This window comes from Homarus americanus, unplaced genomic scaffold (genome assembly GCF_018991925.1).
Source record: "Homarus americanus isolate GMGI-L3 unplaced genomic scaffold, GMGI_Hamer_2.0 scaffold54443, whole genome shotgun sequence".
In the NCBI taxonomy this organism is placed as follows: domain Eukaryota; kingdom Metazoa; phylum Arthropoda; class Malacostraca; order Decapoda; family Nephropidae; genus Homarus; species Homarus americanus.
The window spans coordinates 8416528-8437271 of NW_024750852.1; the positions used below are offsets into that span (position 1 = coordinate 8416528).

At 39.7% G+C, this 20744-nt stretch overlaps 1 protein-coding gene across 1 annotated transcript; it reads right to left on the minus strand.

Moving 5' to 3' along the window:
• Nucleotides 1–4029: 4029 nt before the first annotated feature.
• Nucleotides 4030–16533, minus strand: LOC121854377. Its single transcript, XM_042349009.1, has 9 exons — nt 16323–16533; nt 14248–14460; nt 12238–12418; nt 10732–11783; nt 10449–10603; nt 9663–9816; nt 8511–8725; nt 5476–5703; nt 4030–5248 (listed from the first exon to the last, which is right to left on the minus strand). Exons 1-9 carry the CDS (start codon nt 16348–16350, stop codon nt 4868–4870), a joined length of 2607 nt encoding a protein of 868 aa, XP_042204943.1. The 5' UTR covers nt 16351–16533; the 3' UTR covers nt 4030–4867.
• Nucleotides 16534–20744: the final 4211 nt, after the last annotated feature.

Consider the following 20744-nt stretch of genomic DNA (forward strand, 5'->3'; position numbering starts at 1 on the left):
GATAACAATAAGAATGTCATGAAGATAGTTAATATTATTAAGCATGGTGAGAAACGGGTTAAGAAAAGCACTACAACGACCATATCTCTGCCGTTCATGGCTACGACGGTGCGACTGATGGGCCAGAGAGTGTGACAGCACCGAGAGTGAGCTCCTTCAAGACCAGACTTGACCAACACTGGCGCAGGTGTAGATACATTCTGGAGCCAGTTCTTGCCCAGTACTTGCCAATGACGACATGCAGCCTGTCTGGCATTGAGGATCTGTTTGGTGGGGTTCTTGGCCAGCCAGATATTTGCCTCAGCCCAGCCAGCCATTCACCTCAGCCAGCTAGCAATTCACCTAAGCCAGCCAGCCGTTCACTACAGCTAGTCAACCGTAAACCTCAAGCCAGCCTCAGAGACCCAAACAATCTAAAATAAATAACAAACCCTTCCTCGCATCCACACACTCTCTCTCCTGATATTTAGGGATATGAAGAAGAGAAATTAAAGAATACCACTATCCCCAGGGCCGGATGAAATTTTCCCTCGAGTTTTGAAAGAGTGTAAGAAACAGACTAGTGGATCCCTCGTAAATTTATTTTCAAAATCATTAGACACGGGTGCTGTGCCAGACTTGTGGAAACGGGCAAATGTAGTACCCATATTCAAAAAGGGTGACAGAACATCAGCGTCAAATTACCGGCCGATTACTTTGACGTCAGTAGTGGGGAAATTTCTTGAATCAATTATAGAAAATAACATCCGATCGCATTTAGAGAAAAACAAATTAATCTACGATTCTCAACAAGGGTTTACAAAGGGAAAATCTTGTCTAAAAATCAGCTGACGTTTTTTTTTTCGGAAAGTCTTCGAGGTAGTACATAATGACGAAAATTACGATGTTATTTACTTAGACTTTAGCAAAGCGTTTGACAGAGTACCACATCAGAGGCTTCGGAGAAGAGTAAAGGCTCATGGTATCGAGGGGAAAGTTCTAAATTAGATAAAATCATGGCTTACCGATAAAACACAGAGGGTCAGCGTAGACGGTGTTAAATCTGAGTGGGGCTGTGTAACCAGTGGGGTTCCCCAGGGGTCTGTACTGGGCCCACTCTTGTTCATAATCTACATAAACGATCTAGATACTGGAATCAGCAGTGACATAAGTAAGATTGCGGATGACACCAAAATAGGGCGGCAGGTTAATTCAGGGAAGGATGCAAATGCCCTACAGGCAGATTGAAATAAACTGCAGGAGTGGTCAGTAAAATGGCAAATGAAATTCAACACCAGCAAGTGCAGCGTACTTAGTTTTGGAAGAACAAATACTATCAATATATACAGCCTTAAAAACATCAACCTAGACAAGTCGACTTTTGAAAGAGACTTAGGGGTACTTGTAAGCACGGACCTACGGCCTAGAAAACAGTGTGTTAATGTTCGAAATAAGGCAAACATGAACCGGCTGGTTAAGTTAAAGTTAACCAGGTTGGTTAATGTATATTATTATTAGGCTTTAGTAACGAAACCCAATTGAAGTTTCTTCTTTTATTAAAAAGTATTATTTGTATAATTCCTGAGTGTAGATCAACCGTAAGTTCCACTATTTATGAGTGTGATAAGAAAGGACGGCGTCTATGTAAATAGACGTGAATCAACGTCCGTACGATGTAAGTTTGTGAGTGAGACTCTGAGTAGTGACCCATCGAGGGAGAACGGAATAGACGCGTCGTCCTCCCTCGAAGGAAAAAGGAGCCATCCACTGCGGCTCTCAAATAACGTCTTCCTCTAGTCAAGGATATCAAGCTACTGCCCGCTTTAGGTGGCCAGGAGCCGGCTACTTTATGCCTTTACTCAGCATAGTATGACGCAGCTTCCCGTGGGCACACCTTATCACGTGTATTGAACATGTCACCTCATAGCCAATGGAAAGTTTATAGTGCTATTAAGATGGCTATTAACCAAAGTTATCATGTGGATTGACATATAATACTATTATATGTCTATCCACATGATAACTTTGGTTAATAGCCATCTTAATAGCAGTATTATCTGTCTATACCACATACTTGCGTTGGTTAATAGCCATCTTAATAGCAATATTATCTGTCTATACCACATGCTAACTTTGGTTAATAGCCATCTTAATAGCAGTATTTTCTGTCCGAGCCACGGCATCCACAACTCCTGTACACTCGGCTGAGAGCTACACTACCGCCTCCTCCTCCCTGGGCCCCACAGTACAACAACACAACTTGTTATCAGCTTACCTTCACTCAACTGCTAATAACCACAACGTAGAGTCCTGGAAGTCCTCACGACGCCACAAACACGAGGTAATCCACAAACATCAAACGTAAAACATGGAAATAGCGATCAAATACTGTCTGACCACACACACACATGTTGCCGCCACACTGCCGTACCTCTAATGATCACTGGCGAGTGGCGAACCCGAGGTGCTTCGATTCCTTAATTCATTGGTTCGCTTTACTGATTCATATGAAAATAATCGACTGGACGGCGGAAAGAACACCATACACGATTGGTCCGTCATCTATAATCTCATTAATTTTCTTAAATCACTTCTATCCACCATTAGCTAAAATAAAACTGATAATTATTAACGAAAGATAGTCATGAGTTTCGAAGCTTCGTCAACGATGTGCTCTTACTTCACTAAACTAGTCCACAACCAAACAAGCAGTTGGCTTCCACTGTTAGCATAAGCGTAATACTTCCATTACTATTTTTATTATTATTACTATTATTATTATTATTATTATTATTATTATTATTATTATTATTATTATTATTATTATTATTAGGGGTTTTAGGCCGTGAGACGAGAGTTAATGTTCGACTGATGACTCGCTCTTTGCTCATGAAGAATATCAAAATCATCAAATATTAATTTATTTTTATTTCTAGGGTGTGTAGAGGGGAGGAAGGGTGTGTGGTTGGAGGTAGGGTGTGTGGATGAGGGGTAGAGTATGTGGATGGAGGAAGGGTGGGTGGATGGGAGGTAGAGTGTGTGGATGCCGGGAAGGGTTTGTTATTTATTTTAGATTGTTTGGCTCTCTGAGGCTGGCTTGAGGTTTACGGCTGACTAGCCGAAGTGAACGGCTGGCTGGCTTAGGTGAATGGCTAGCTGGCTGAGGTGAATGGCTGGCTGGGCTGAGGCAAATATCTGGCTGGCCAAGAACCCCACCAAACAGATCCTCAATGCCAGACAGGCTGCATGTCGTTATTGGCAAGTACTGGGCAAAAACTGGCTCCAGAATGTATCTGCACCTGCGCCAGTGTTGGTCAAGTCTGGTCTTGAAGGAGCTCACTCTCGGTGCTGTCACACTCTCTGGCAGAGTGTGCCAAGAGTTTACAAACTCAGAAAAACTTTGCCTTGACAATTTTCCGAACTTGTGGCTTCTTCAACCATAAGCTGTGACCACCCGCCCCGCTAGGCTAGTGGGGCACGTCCCCCAGCTCCAGGTATGAACCCTCGACTGAGTAATGCCCTCTCAGTTGTTTATAAACTTCAATTAAGTCGCCCCTTGACTACCTGTAGTATAAGCTAGGCAATTCCTGTAGGGGGAGGGATATAAAATTTGCCCCACTTAAGAGTTTGAGAAAAAAACAAACAAATATGAAAAGCACTATGAGTGTATTGTATGTGGAGATTAAAGATTCACATGGTATACTGTGAATGTAAACTGAGACTATGAACAAGCACTGTGTGTACTTGTACTGTACTCCAATACATGTATCTCAAAGAACTACTATGTAACATTTAGTATTATCTGGAATAGTACAGTACACGTAACATGGTGTTAGTAAGTACACATTAGAATGTTATCACGATTATCACTTAGTAATTTACTTATTTTATTTTATTGTATTTTATTTTTTTACATTCATATTATAAGTACATACATATTTTACAGTGCAGTTGATATACATTAGTCTGATAAGTGAGGGAAGCAATACAACATTGTGTTACAAAAATATTAATACTTTGACCATAGATAATTTTTAAGAGATGATTTAAGGGAAGGGAGCATAGTCTTTGCTTGGATGGGTGGGGGTAAGTTGTTCCACACTTTCATACCATTATATTTTATGGAGGTCTGAGACTGAGAGGAGCGCATTGTTTAATAAAAGTTAAAATTCATTTTATCAAGAATCTTCAGCAGGAGCCTTTCAAAGCCGTCAAAATAGATCAATGTTAAAATTTATTGCATTTTTTTTAGATAAATCTTTTGTTGCTCAACGTTGTGACTGATAAGTATAAGTTAAATAACTACACATCACCAGAAAACACTACAGAATGAAAAATTTCAGTGAGTTAGTAGAAGAGCAGCCAGTAAGTATAGAACCGTATAGTATGATCAAGGAAGGAGTGATGTAATGAGCTGTGTTACCCTGGATCGGCGATGAAGACGCCCTGGGAGTCACTCGATACTGTGTGTGGGAGGGAACTAGTGGCTGTAAACTTTCTAGTGCAGCTTATTTATTTACACACAAGTGATGTGGATGATGTTTATTTTATATATAGCTTAAAATAAAAAGCTTATCTTAAAAGGAACTGACTGACAAGGGAAGTAAGTCCATCATGCTGTGGATACAACGGCTGGTCCTACTAACTATAAAGAACTCTTACTGTCTGAATACAGTACATGTGTGTATACAGACCCATAGGCTATACCAGAGACACAATTGCCAGATACATCATAGAATATCCATATATAGCAAAAGCGTAAATATATAGTGTCAACCGTATTGTGATTATTTGAAAATGTAGAATAGATATTTCAGATGTGGAATATTAAAAGTTCTAAGTAGGTGTGTCTCTCTCTGACTCCATATGTATAGGTAAGAGGGTCACACTATGCAAATATATAGAGCCAGTAAATAAAGTTGAAGGCTGAGAAGTAACAGGGGATGAAGATCAGCGCCTGCCTGAAGAGTTTGTCGGACAGCTTCTTGCTCTTCTCCTCGTCTGTATCTCCATCTATGGACAAGGGCCAGCGAGAGATGATGGAAGGGAGGTGGCCAGGAGCGTCCTTCGACACCACTGGAATTACTTCGCCAACTGGGGCGACCTTCACGGGAGACAATGATCTACTGGACATACTGATAAATTTACCCTCGCTCGCCATGTCGATGATTACATGAAAGACGATAACGAAGAAAATGAGAGAGATACTGAAGAGCAGCCACACGTCCACCATCTTGAAGTAGGACGTTTTGGGCAAGGACGTCGACGTCTGCAAATATAATTATTTATATATATATATATATATATATATATATATATATATATATATATATATATATATATATATATATATATATATATATATTTATTTATTTATTATATATATACAGGCTCACTCTGTATTTAATCAACTAAGTACATATTCATTTGCTAAATGACTTTTCTTTTTTAGATACCAGGCACGACACCAGGCACCTTAGTCTCTTGTGGACTGACCTGAGTGAAGAGGGCAGCCAACACGAGGAGGACGGTGAGGGCTGACATTACCCTGGCCTCGAAGTTGTTTCTCCTGAAGATGAGGGAGAGGTAAGCGAGGATGAGGAGAATAACTGTGGGCACGTAGATGGAGATGATAGGATAACCCACACGACGCTGCAACAATACCTCCACCTCTGCCTCTGCTAGTGTCTTGTTGTTGTTGATCTGCAGTGCCACGCTCACCACCTGGAGCAGAAGTGTGGGTCATGTCTACGCCTTTACACCACAAAAAAAGACGTTCCTTACACCATGGAAGACGCTAGATAAAGAAAAGCCTAAGATGCTTGATGAAAATGTTTTGAGATGAGTAGAGGGTTGTGTTTGGGATGTGGAGGGATGTGGTAAGAGGGAGATGGAACAATGGAACATAAAGACGATTATCTGATAGAAAAACTCGGGGACTCCATACGTTCACCTCTGAAGCGCATGATATGCAGCACTAGGTAGAGACAGGTGTGTGGCTGAGAAGAGGAATGTATGGTGAGGGAGACAGATATGAGAAGGAGAAATAAACAGAGGGAAGGAAAAATATGCATGGAGTGTAATGATGTTGAATTGATTTTATGTAAATCTACACCAAAAACTTAATTTCTATTCTTCTAAAATATGTTTTTAATATGAAAGTAAAGAGAATGAAAAACCAGCTGGTAGACCAATGTTTAGTTAAACACTAGAATTGTAAAGTTATCACTAATTGTAATGTAATGTAATGTAATGTAATGGAGAAGAAATTCTGATGATTGAAAAACATTTGCAAATATGAAATGTATCTTAAAATTTTGAAAATTTATGTAAAATGAGTGAAGTGCAGTAATTCTGTATCTTGGTAAAGCTTTGTATTTTTTGTAATACGTATGTAATTTTATCAGTAATACACAAAGTTAACTTTTTAAATGTTAATTATAACATAACTTAATGATTATTGTAGATCATTGTGGAATAACTGACCACCTATAAATAATTCAGACTAGTTTATAAATTGTGAGTTACTGAGGGAAAAGTTTGTGGAAAGTTTGGAGTGTTGTTGTAAGGGAGTGGACAGGGTTAAGTCAGGCCCAGCATGTGGAGTCATTATAACTGTAACATATCTAAGAAGAGTTTATTCAGAGTTTTAAACATTGTCAATCATAATTATTAGTGAACTGGAATTGTTAACAGGATGCGACCACCAGCCTCTTCGTGAGTGAGAGCTGGAGCTGCCTTTGTTGTTTATATCTTGACAGGCAACATGTAGTTGTATTTCCTTCTCATAGTTTTAAAAATTTTGTGTTGATACCAAAAGAAATGGTAAGATAAACTCTTAATTTTCTATCTATTGATCAGTAATTGATGTGCAGTTAATTATATTTTATACAAATCAATTATTAGGTGATATATTGAAAGTAAAATTGTTGAGACTCAGTTTGTAAACAAAAGAATTCTTTCAATCATGTTTGGATGTGTTTTGTGTGATGATTAATTTAAAGCTAATATTGATTTCAAAGAGTAAGTAAATAATTAGTCAATAGTGAATAAAGATATTATAGTAATTCCACTTTAAATGAATATGGAACAATGAAAAACAAAGTATTAGTTTATTATTAATATGAATTGTTTGAGTGTTATTTCTGTGAATTCATTCACTACTTGAATGATTCTGTGTAAAGTGATTTTAAATGATTCAAATGAATTATTATTATCTATATTAGGAACAAAAAATAAACAGTATTTTCTGGGGTTTATGTCTTGAAGGAGATTCTGTGCAGAACAGTTATTTGCACAGTTGTAAAGTGGAGCTGTTAAGATTGGTGCCAGATTAGCTATATGTCCGCCCAGAGGTTCTCAAGTATTTTGAGCATATCAGTGGAAGGAAACAGTGTATTTATATCTTGGAGCAAGAACTTGTAGGTTCAACCAAGTGAGAAATTTATGTAATAAACCATGGAAAGTTAATTGAAAAGTGATAACACGTTCTTTTTTTTTATTAATCTATTTTTCTAATTGATTTGAGTACTGATTTAACCCTCATCTTTGCAAGCAATGAATTCTTTAATTCCATAACCTTTTGTTTGTTTTTTCGTCATTCAGATAAGGTAAATATAGATTTTATCATTTTTTTCAGTTGGTGCTGCCAACATTAATTATTTGCCTTCTGCTCAAAACTAAGTGCATTACTTTGTCTGGCTGGATAATTAAAGAAAATAAAGTGGTAATAGTCAAAAGTATGAATATAGTTTTACAAGTCACAGTAATGATAAGGGCTAGTGTGATCTGGTCACAATGGTAAATAGTGGTATGATCTATTGACATTCTGTTGTCGTTTGTGCAATATTAATCCCAATTATAATGGTGTCAGTTGGTGGAATAAACTCATATACAGAGATAAAGTGGAATCCGTGGTGCGGGATATTCTAACCACAAAGGCACTATAATGGTTTAAAGCAATACACTGGTGGATGATAACATACGGTAGTACAGACTGGTGTCAGCTCTGTGGGATAACAACAACCTTAGGACATATAAGCGCAAACTTCGATACAGGAGGTAAAGGGGCAAGTGGTGTGAATTACGAGCAAAAGAGAGAGATGCGTAGGGAAGAACAAACTAATAATGAGAGATGATACGGAAAGGAATGTATAGGATAACTCGGAGAGGAAGACGGGGAGAGGCATGTGGAGATAGAGGAATGTACAGAAGTTGGGGAAAGAGGCGAAATATAGGGATAAAGGTAATGATATTTAGGGGAGGCTGGGATGTGCACAGGTGAAGATAAGATTGTTTAGGGTCTTGAGAAAATGAGTGTATTGAGGTGAGGAATGTTGGTGTGTAGAGGAGCGTTTTCCAACAGATTTGGCTAATACAGTAGGATTTTGCATGTGTGTGTGTCTGTGTCTGTGTGCACCTGTGCCTGTCTGTGTATGTCTGTATATCAGTGTGTACCAATGTATGTCTGTGTGTATTTTAAATAGAATTAAAGGGGGAAAACTACATCTCCTTTACACACTAGGACTTACTGTGTACTCAATAAGCAGCTTGGCCCCGACGTAAGAGACTTGAGAGGAGTTATTTTCCAGCACCACGAAGTCTGTAGCGGCGGAGAGCACCTCGAGGTCCATGAAGCACCTCTGCACGTCGAAGGGATACAGGTGAAGGTTCAGATCACACAGGAATTGGGACGTGTATTTCCTCTCTACACTCAGGTGGTTCTCGATCCCAAGGTAAACATTGACTGTAGATGATGATAGAGTTAGGAGTCTATCTATCTATCTAAATTGATATTGTCTCGCGTTTACATGTGTCTGTCTTTACATTATAGGTACTTACAACACGATCCTAGGTAAGTAGGTAGGGGGAGGGAGGGAGGGAGGGAGGTGGGTATGTGGGTATGAGGGCAGGAGGGAGGGAGGTGGGAGGGAGGAGGTAGGTATGTAGTGTTGTGGGAGGGCGGGAGGGAGGGCGGGAGGGAGGGGAGGGAGGGGAGGTAGGGGTATGTAGTTAGGGAGGGCAGGAGGGAGAAGAGGAAGGAGGAGAGAAGAAGGTGGGTATGTAGGTAAGTAGGAGGGAGGAGGGGGAGGTGAGTGGGTATGTGGTTAGGGAGGGCAGGAGGGGAGGAGGGAGGGAGGGAGGTAGGTAGTAGGGTAGGTATGTAGGTAAGTCGGTATTTAGGGAGGGAAGTAGGCAGGCAGGTAGGTAGGTCTATCTATTTATCTATCTATCTATCTATCTCTCTAAATTGATGTTGTCTCGCGTTTACATGTCTCATTACATTATTGGTGCTTTCAACACGATCCTAGACCATGTCATTTATAGCACCTCCCCTAACACTTACTCGGCGTCTTTACCTCCACATACCTTTCCTACACACCTGTCCAACTCCTAAACACACACTTTATCATCTTTACAGCCTTTTTTTACTAAGTATTTCCTTCTATACAGGTGTCTCACGCACTCTAGTATCATCTGCAACTAACCAAATCTCCCTCACACTTCACTGACCACACACTTGTTTCATCCTCCAGTTCTATGTCTATACCTTACACATATCTAACACACACACCGTACCTATATGTCTCTTACCCACGCCCTACCTTTATCCACCTAACACACTCCTCTCTCTCTCTCTCTCTCTCTCTTTCCCAACCATCCTCCCCTCGCCCCCTCCTCACCGTCCTCGGGCATGGATAGGTCATCGTCTAGAGGCTGGCCCTTGCGGTGAATGGTAAGAACGGCCTCATCATCCACCATGGTTCTCTCCGTCCCTCTCACGTTCACTAGAGTTAGAGTCGGGGTCCACAGTCTGCTGTGCTCCCCCACCGGCACCTCAACACCAAAGCACACGGATAAAACACTTGAGCTGATGATAATTATGTTTATTATTTAGTTAAGATTTGTTTAACTATTAGTAGTTGATGGTCATGAAGGGACTATTAAGACTTGTTACTTGTCTTGTGATTATACACGAGGGAAATATTTATAAACAGATGATCACATATACAGTATATATAAGAAAGGGGAATATCTAGCATAGTTATATGACCTGAAATGACACTTTATTAAGAAAAACTCTCAAAATGGGTGTTTTAAGCTGAAGTTAAGAGCATATGTAGGCCTGAGATGTATGATCACTTGTGCCCCGTCGACGGTCATCACTGTAAGCTAAAGACCAGTGATTAATTTTGTGCTCAGATGAAGGTGAAAGTAACAAGCTAAGGTGATGAATGAATATGAGTTGAAGAGTTCCAGTGGTAATGATCCCGTATGAAGAAAATCAATTCGAGAACTCACATGAGGAGTTTAGGTTCAGATGGCGGCCAAAACTTAAAATGCGGAACTTCAGTGAAGCGACTCAGGTGGTGATAACGTCATAAAATTAGGTGCAAATTTTCAGTGAGACAGAACAGGTGAAGAAGATAGTCGTAAACATTGGTGCAAAACTTAATTTGGGTGCTCACTTGGTTGAGGCGGGAAGCAGATTTAAGATTGTGGAAGAGGAGTCTGAGGTCACTCCATGTCATGTTGAGATGGTAAGTGACCTCCAGGTAACTGTCCTTGTCACTCAGAGAAAGACTCACCAGTTTCATCTTGAGACCAACAGTCAATGGTGACCCTGCAACAAGGCAAAGGTGTTGGTGATGTCGATACACACTATTATTCTGTTATACGGAAAATTACATTGTAATTAGCGGCTTACTGGACATGTAATTCTGGAATAATAGTCGTAAAGCGGCGACTCACCAGTGACATTACTCGGAGGCGGTAAGGTGTGGTGGTAGCCGATGGGTCGATGAACCAGTTGACAGTCTTGTTCGTCACTCTCGTCGAGACAGTCAGGACGACGGTCACAGCGCCTCAAGCGGGAGACACATGAACCATCCATACAGGTAAACTCGCTCGTTGTACACGAGCTGAGTTGAAGCAGTTGGGTGCCTTTCTTCTCACAAACTTCACTCTTCATCGTCCAGTTCCGACGTCCCATGGGCCAGCGATCCTCCTCGAAAGGAAGTCGAGCGATAACCTCGTCGGTGATAACATTCCGCCACACCCAAGACTCGTCCTCCTCAACGATCTCATACTGGTAGTAACCCCGGAACTCCACTTTACCTTGTTCCGGGTGCAGGAGACTGTATTTGTAGTTGGCGGTGTCTTCCTCACAGGGACCTCTGAGTGTCCACTTTCTTTGAGTGGGAAGGAAGCACATTGCTGTCCGACTCACGTGGCAGGGATAGTCGTGTAAGAAGTCTGACTCAAATACGAGACAGTTCTGCCACTGAAGTCCATTTGGATCGTTACTACCCCATTCAAACCACTCTAGTTCCTTCCCTGTGTGAGCGTTGATATAAAAACCCTCTTGCAGTTCGTCTGTGGCGCCAATCCAAATGAGGGTCATTACAGGTTCCTCATACATGACTCGAATCAGCTCGTAAGCGTGATCGAGGCTCTGAGGTACCGGCAGATAACCCCCGAGTCCAGCACAAGCCTTCCGGGCCGCCTCGTAAGGCATAGAGGAGAATTTGATATATAATGAATTGGTCTTCTTCTCACATATTTCGTCTTCAGGCAGGTCAATGAAGGAGGCATTGTTGAGAATCCACTCGTGGTCCCAGGGAATTGTGAGTCCCGGGGGATCAGGGCCACAGGATGCCAGTTCGGTAATCTCCTCAGGGGACAGTGTCCTGCTCCACACCCCAGCGTGAGTCAGCTGGCCACTAAAGCTGCGAGTTTTGGTGTAAGCGTCCAGGTACTCTATACTGTACTGACCCAACACCAGCGTGGCCTCAGCGAACCACCTGTGAAAATAATGTGAGTGAAGACATGTGGCTCACGCTATTAGTCTTTTTTTGCGGTGCTACATTGATAAATGCCGTCAAATTTTCTCTACTTGGACCAAAACCACCCGATTTATTAATAGATTTGTGCATCTTCTTTGTCTAATTATTTACGTATGTTTTCCTATACTTTGCCTTGGTGACATCACACAGTCGCAACATATTCTAAAATTCCTATTTACTCGGCCATATTATGTGATTATGATATCTAACCGCTTCTGCTATCTAGTGAAATTTAAAAACCAGCATTCATTTTCTTTACCTATATATATATATATATATATACACACACACACACAAAGAATTTTCATTAGTAGAAAATGGCGAGTTTATCAGTTCATGCAGAAAATCAGTAAATACAACGAAACTCGAATAAATACAAACGATACTTACTAAAATATATTTAAAGAGTCACCTTGTAGTGTTCCTGGAGATGACCCCTTGTAGCTCTCCGTCTAGGTAGGCAGAGATGTGGGCTAGGGTGTGGTCGTAGGTGAGGCAGTAATGGTACCACGTCAATACCTGTAATGGCTCAGTGATCCCCAGGAAGTAGAAAGCAGCTGACACGATGGGTCGAACATAGTCCACAAAGATCTCTGGCGAGGAGAGAAAATGATGTGTTATCTTACCTTACCTGAAGACTTCCATTGGGGGGGTGGGGGGGGGTGGGGGTTCCCTTCTGAGACCACGACAACATTCCCATTGTGACTCATGCAATTTTTTATTATAAAACTAAGACTGGTGCAAAGCCTCAATAAACCCCCCAAGACTCAACAAAACCTCACAAAACCTCAGGAATTACTACAAAACCTCTCAAAAACCCCCACAAAAAAACGCACACACAATAACCCACAAAACTCCAAAACATCTATAAAAGGAAGGAAAATCTTACAAAAACCCACAAAACTAAAAGAAAAACTATAAAACCACACAAACCCAAACAAAACCCTACAAAACTTCACAAAATCCACAGGAACCCCATAAAACATTTAGTAATGTTTTAAAAGAACCCAGGAAAGCTCACAAACCCCCCATAACCCCAAACACACCACAAAACCCCACAATAATATAAAAACACAAAACCCAGCATAATTTAAAAAAAAGGTCCAAAAAACCACCCCAAATTCCCCCCCCCCCCCAAAAAAAAAGGGGTTTTGGTCGAGTTTTGTGAGGTATTATGGGGTTTCTGTGAGAATTTGAGAGACTTTGTGGTGTTCTTTGGGTTTTTGGGGTGGTTTTATGAGGCTTTGTTATGATTTGTTGATTTTCGAGGTCTTTGTGGGCTCTTTTTAAGGTTTTGTAGAATTTTATGAGGTTTTGTGGGTAATGGGGGATTTCTGGGCTTATGAGGTGTTTTGGAGTTTGGCGGATTTCACATATCAAAAATTCGAGTTATTAGTGCGAATTAATGACCTTTGAAAAAATTAAAGATATTTAAAAATATTTAAAAAGTCAATTACGCTGTGTCCGTAAGTTTAAAATCACATTTATATACACTTCCTTAAAAATATAGACTATCTTTACTATATAAACACATTGCTTACCACTTTCCCCCAAAAAAGTTGTTCGATATCAAAAATACGCCTGACATGAGGTTATATCATACAAAGGTACTACTTCACATGCTGATTAAGCATCTGGGTTCACCATTTAAAAATATCGAGAGGTGGGGAAGATTGGTGTGAGAAGAGGGAAAGGGAAAGAGGAGGAGGAGGAAAGAAAAAAAGTAGAGGGAGGAGAAGGAGGAGGGAAGGAGAAAACAAGAGAGAAGGAGGAGGAGGAGGGAAGAAAAAAAAGGGAGGAGAAGGAGGAAGGGTTGGAGAGGAAAGAGGTGGTGGGGAGGGTTATGAGGAAGATGGAGAGGGGGAGAAAAGAGGGAGGAGGAGGGAGGCAAGAAAAAGGAAGATTAAGAGAGGGAGGAGTAGGTGCCATACCATTGCTTCACTATAACATATACGTCCATTATTACCACATTTTTATATCTGAACACAGAGATGCAAAGTGTCCACGATACTGTTTCTGGGACTAAGTATGTATAGGAGTTCCCCTTAACAATGTCTCCTACACATATGTAAACAAAGTGTAAACGTCTTCTGCACACAAATACTATTAACGTTTCCTGTACATGAATTGACGAAAAAGGGGCGGAAAGGGGCGCGAAAAGGGGGAATAAAGATCGGAAAGGGGGCATAAAAGGTGTGAAAAAGGGCGGAAATGGTGCGAAAAGGGGTGAGAAAGGGGGCGGAAAAGGGGACGAAACAAGTATGACAAAAAAGTCCTGGACGTGGGTTAATTTGAAGAATAATTTCCTTGACTATTAATACCTCTAGAAAAATATAGACTGAAAACACATTCATCTAATCTTCCAGTCTCCAATGTCTCTGTTTTAAGACAGCGAGCTACAGGGGACGAAAGAGACACTCACCTCCGTTGATCTCTCTCGTCTGTTCCCGTGAGGTGAGAGAAAACACGTGTGTCAGCGGCCTAAAGAAAAAGACCTTGAACCTGATGCAGGCGGAGGCGGAGGGGGTGCGGGGGGCCGTGACGGTGCTCTGAGCCCATGAGTTGTTGGTCATGACGCCGTCCTCCTGCAGCACCAACACCTTCACCGCTGCCGTCTGGTCTCCAATACTCAGCACTGACAAAAACAAGACACAAACATTGCCATCATTTTGCTGGAGGGTTTGTCGCTTTTAAAGGTTAATAGGATGATTATGTCCAAAACAAAACAAAAATGTATTCATAATTATCAAAAAAATATATATCAAACACACTTATGAATAACATTTGAAGATCAATATTATTATTGAGCGAACAGAAGAACTAAAATTTATATTCAGATAAACATACGAATTCAGCCAGCAATAGTTATATCACTGGAAATAACGTAACAGTGCAAATCTTATCACTCAAAATTATGGGTCAACTTTTAGTCTCCTGTAATCCCTCACGAAACGAAATAAAATTACGTAAATTGTATCTATACGACAATAATTAACATCAAACTTCCAGTTCGAGCTCTGACGACGAAGGTGAGTGTGGGAATTATATATCGTATCTAGTAAAAATTTTGATGTATTATGTCACTGATTACAGACTGGTGAGATACATGTGTCCACGTCTCTTAACGGTGTGTCTGGATAACGCTATTTCTTCCACGTGTTCTGCTTATGACACATTCATTCTCTCTTCTTCACTTTGATATTCTCCTGCATATTCTACGATACTATTATGTACACCACCCATTATATGAAATTTCTAACACAAGAGAATGCCAATTGCAGTCCGGTTCTAGACACACTATAACATCTTGCATAATAGAGTAAGTTATAACTGACGCATCACACGATAGGTTTGCATCAAATTATTTGTTATTAACGTGTCCAAGGTTGAAAATATTATGTTTGGCATCAGGGAATAAAAAAACTCCATCTTGAGTGTAATGACCCACAAGGATGATTCACATAACAAAAATAATACCGTAATAATAATAATAATAATAATAATTAACGGTTTATTGAAAAAGTTCTGCAGCCCGAAGGCTGAAAATATACATTGGGCATAAATGACTTATTACATACATTGGTGGTTTAACAAAAGCCTTCATTAGAGAAAGGTAAAGGAACATACAGTGAACATTCAGATTAATGTAGATGTTGAACAGCAAAAACGTAGTGTAGTAACTCCCTCCCAGATGGTGTTAGGAGGGACCTCACGTGGTGTAGTAGTTCCCTCACAGATGGTGTTATGAGGGGCCTCACGTGGTGTAGTAATTCCCTCACAGATGGTGTTATGAGGGGCCTCACGTGGTGTAGTAATTCCCTCACAGATGGTGTTATGAGGGGCCTCACGTGGTGTAGTAATTCCCTCACAGATGGTGTTATGAGGGGCCTCTCACGTGGTGTAATAATTCCCTCACAGATGGTGTTATGAGGGGCCTCGTGGTGTAGTAATTCCCTCACAGATGGTGTTATGAGGGGCCTCTCGTGGTGTAGTAATTTCCTCACAGATGGTGTATGGTCACGTGGTAGTAATTCCCTCACAGATGGTGTTATGGGGGACCTCACGTGGTGTAATTCCCTCACAGATGGTGTTATGAGGGTCCTCACGTGGTGTAGTAATTCCCTCACAGATGGTGTTAGGTATCTGACGTGGTGTAGTAATTCCTTCACAGATGGTGTTATGAGGGGGCCTCACGTGGTGTAGTAATTCCCTCACAGATGGTGTTATGAGGGGCCTCACGTGGTGTAGTAATTCCCTCACAGATGGTGGTATGGGGGCCTCACGTGGTGTAGTAACCTTCACACATGGTGTGTGTGTGTGTGTGTGTGTGTGTGTGTGTGTGTGTGTGTGTGTGTGTGTGTGTGTGTGTGTGTTTTCCACTCTGCAGTATTTGTGAGTATAAATATCCGAATAATTTCAGAGCGAGGTTTTCCGTTTTCTTATAGTTAACTAAATGGTGTTTACACTAATGAAGGAGGTATTATCAATATATCTCACCTAGAAGTAAGAGGAGCATTGTTCCCATGACGACGACTGTGGCAGGTGGACAGGTGTAAGAGATGCAGCTCGGGTGTGTAACTCCAGTGTGTGGTTCAGGTGTGTAAGTGATACGACGTAGTGTATCAGACCTCCAGCGAGACCTTCTGAGCTGCGCTGGCCATCTTATACACTGAGGCGAGGAGGCGTGGCTTCTTGACTGGCCAGTGGAATGCTTTATGTGGCAGTACCTGGAAAAATCCTTAACACTTATGGCAAAGAGTTTAGAATATTAATGATTCAATTAGGATACACACATGTAAACACGCAAACACACATTACTATGATGATGATGATGATGATGATGATGATGATGATGATGATGATGATGATGATGATGACGATGACGATGATGATGATGATGATCTGTAATAACAATTTACTTGCAATATTTCTATTTCGTGTAAACATTACGAAATACGCTTTCGTAAGATTCTATGTAAACTTGTCAAATAAAATCGAATTACTGATATACTTAAGGTTTTAGTTAATTTAATCAGTAAGGGAATTAAGATCAGAATGATTCTCAGTGGTGTTGCTGTCACAGGCAAACATTATAGATTTCAGATGTTAACTCGAGCATATAAAAACATTACTATATTCGCTGGTACATAAGAGGAACAGGACTAGTCACTATGAGGTATCCTATTGATCTAATGTATTGTTTTTTACGAACACTTAAACTTGTTGTCTCTGATGGTACAGTGGTCAATTTTTTAAAGAAGGATAATGTGATATAGTCAAAACCGTTGGATAAATTCAGAAAGTTCCCAGGATAAAATGATCATTATAAACAGAACGTAAACTGTTATTAGCTAGTGATATAACAGCTAATACAGACTGAGTAATTATTAATGTTGATTACAAAAACTCTCAAATCTGTTACATGTTAGTTTTAAAGAATTTTAATTAACACACGTAAGAAATATTGGTCGATGATTAATGCCTAAGCTTGTATCCCCTAATTTTATACGGGATAACTTTTACCATTTTACTTCATCCAGAAAAAAAGTTAAGACAGAGATGAATCACGTAAGTTTAAGACGAGGGAGACAGTAAAAAGAGGAATTTGCCTTATGAGACACACATTAACGTCAGGTAAGGTCACTGCAGGAGGTAAGATAAGAAGCTGTTAAGAATATAGATATTAAACTCATCTAGGGGAACATTCTTGTTTTATATGATTTGGTTTTCAGACATTGATAAAGAGTTATTAAAGCGTAACGTTAGATTCATTTACTTGTATACAGTCATGTATTAAAGGAACTAGGATTTATTTGTTCTACTCTACATAGAGTTTGTTTACACCGCAGGTCTTTCTACTTTCTACTGTGGGTCTCAAGTTTGTCTCTGATATGGCATAGCTTCTGGGATGACCTGTCTTACCTTGCGCCTGAATCTACGGAAAGACTCACCATGTTAGTATAAAGAGGACTGAACTTACCTCTGTCTGGTGGTTATTATCCCACAGCGATTGGTGTCTTGATTTAGTTAGTCTTATATAATTCAAGAGTTCAGATTTTAATAAATTTTATGGAAGCGGAAAAATAATGACTAAAACACGTATAAAAAGTTCATAAATAAATTTTTATGACTTAATTACCAGTTAGTGAGTTAGTTGATCAAGATAAACATTGCCTGTGTACAAATTCTCGCCTGAGAGTGATTATTAACTTGAATGAAACTCAAAATAAATTTCTAGATTAAATTTAATTCATGAAGCTCCTACTAAGGTAGATATGTTGTTTGCTGGGAAAGAGATATGTCGACAGACGGACGTACGAATATACATGCAGAGGCCCACGCTTTGTGCACGCAAACTTATCCACACAAAGAGACACCCACACTCAAGCACATAATATCGCAAAAAAAAAGACGTACAGACACACACACACAGACCGACGATCCTCAAAGCCTGGGGATAATAACAAGGGGACAATATCGCCCCAACAACCTGCGAATATATAAATGCAATTTTTTTTTTTTAATTCATTCCTGGATCCACGTCATTTGGTACACACAGGACCTCCCTGCTGCAGCACTTGATGGGGCGTATAATATATAAAATTTTGTTAAGTGTATTTCAACAAGATCAAGGGGTACTGGTATCGATCACGTATATTTCGTGTATGGATGGGACGTCGATGTGTCCAGGCGTTAGGGCCGCTAGGCGTAACCAATTAGCAGGTCTTATTTGTTGGCTAATGAAATTCTCCAAGAAATGTCAATAATTTCAAGTTATTACTTGCTTAGACGAGGCTCTATGATAGGGTGTTCATGATAGACCTTCTGTATTACACAAAATGAGTACTTTCTCTCCATCAACAATTGTACTACAGGATGAATTATGGTAACCTAGCGTCTATATCGTAGCGCGTTCAATGACACTCTTCCACGTATCAGCACCTCAGTGTCAACACAATATTCCTACCTCTTACGTCTTTCTCACCACCAGTTTCTTGTTTCCCCTTAACCCCAGAGAAATTAATACGTGGATAAAAAGTTAAGTTCTAATGAAAATAATGAGTGATGCAGGTATAATTAAATTGTTAGTGCATATAAATCATTTAGCGACTTAAACAGTGATGAACGTGTATAATAGCAGGTGACACACACACACACACACACACACACACACACACACACACACACACACACACACATTTATATCCACCTTTACACCCACACTGCCTCTTAAAATCATCACTTGTGTCAACGCTATTCCCTCTGGGTTATGCCAACGGCGGTGCAGTACACATAACACAGGCGACTAAACTTATCAAATATGTATCCAACATGACGACAAATACAATAAGTAGCCGATAAACACACTGCTATGGAACTAAAAATTGATCACTGAGAAAACACACCTCATCCAGTGTTTACCAATATTAGTAAACATGGTGTAATATATCAACTGAGCACAGAGTAAGGAACATCTGTATATGTTTTCCAAATCTTCACAAGCATGAAACCATAACACACTATTGAGCTGAAGTAAATTGAAGAAGAAAATGCTACAATCGATTACATTTCTCTTATACTTGTATCTAAAATGAAAATAAAAAGTGTATTTATTGATAATGGAAAATATATAAAATAGGTAAATTAGATTTCATGGATGTTGAAGTCTTAACCTAGATGTGAATATAAATAAATCAATTGTTTTTTTTTACCCAGATTGTGAGGTAAATTTATCGATAAAGGAAGTGATTGAAATATAGTATAAAGAGAGAGAGAGAGAGAGAGAGGAGAGAGGAGAGAGAGAGAGAGAGAGAGAGAGAGAGAGAGAGAGAGAGACCATATAACAAAGAGATAAAGAGAAGAAAATGGAAAATAAAACAGAAAGATGATGAAGAATATGAACAAAATAAACAATACGACGAGACTATAAAGTTAGCTTGACTGAGAGATAAAACAAAGAAAATGAAAATTGGGAGAAGAGAAGATTAGAAGACGTACAGAGAATAACATAAGGAGAAAAAATAATCATAGTTAAAGATGATGATTGCCCACAGGGAACGAAATAAAAATAAGTTATTAAGTGAAAGAATAAAGAAAAAACGAGCTAAGGAGGTGGGAAACAAAACAGAAAAAGAAAAAAAAACAGTGAGAGGGAAAAGAAAGAGAGAAGTAGATACAGAGAAACAAAATCACTTTGGATAATAAGTATTAAATAACAAAGAAAAGGTAATGAAGCGACGAAAAAGAGAAAAAAGAATTTGAGAAAAGGTCATCCCTCTTTTAGTGAGTGACAACCTTTCCTGACTCTGATACAATATTGACAGCTGTCTGTGTGACCGTAACGATTAACATATATAAGCCCTGGTCAACTTCCTTCATGGGGAATTCATTAACATTTGCAGTCCTAAAGTCAAGGAACGACCAGAAAAAAAAATAGAGGTTAACTTCCGAGTATAATAAAAATATAAATATAAGTTCAATGGATTAATCAACTCCAAATCATTTCGAAGTGTTTTTATATACACGGAAAAATACTAAAATATGAAATGAAAGATGAAATATAGATTGCTAAGGTAGTGGTGTTTATTCTGAGTTTTTTATGTGTTTGATGACTTATATAAGTGAATAAATATAAATGAGTGTACAGGATCGGCAATAAAACTGCTATGGTGGATTAACGTTTGCATTGATAAAGATAAGATTCTACCTAAACTCATCCTATCGTATCCTATCCTAATCTAATTTACCTCCATGAACTACTTTCACCTCATCAATATGAAAATGTGTTCGTTTTCGGGTTCAGTTAGACATTGAGCTTGGATCAGCTCAGTGTTCAAAAGGCACAACCCTACACCACCTTCTGGAATAAAAAAGGAAAAAAAAGAAAACGATGAACGTGATCAATACCATAATTACCAA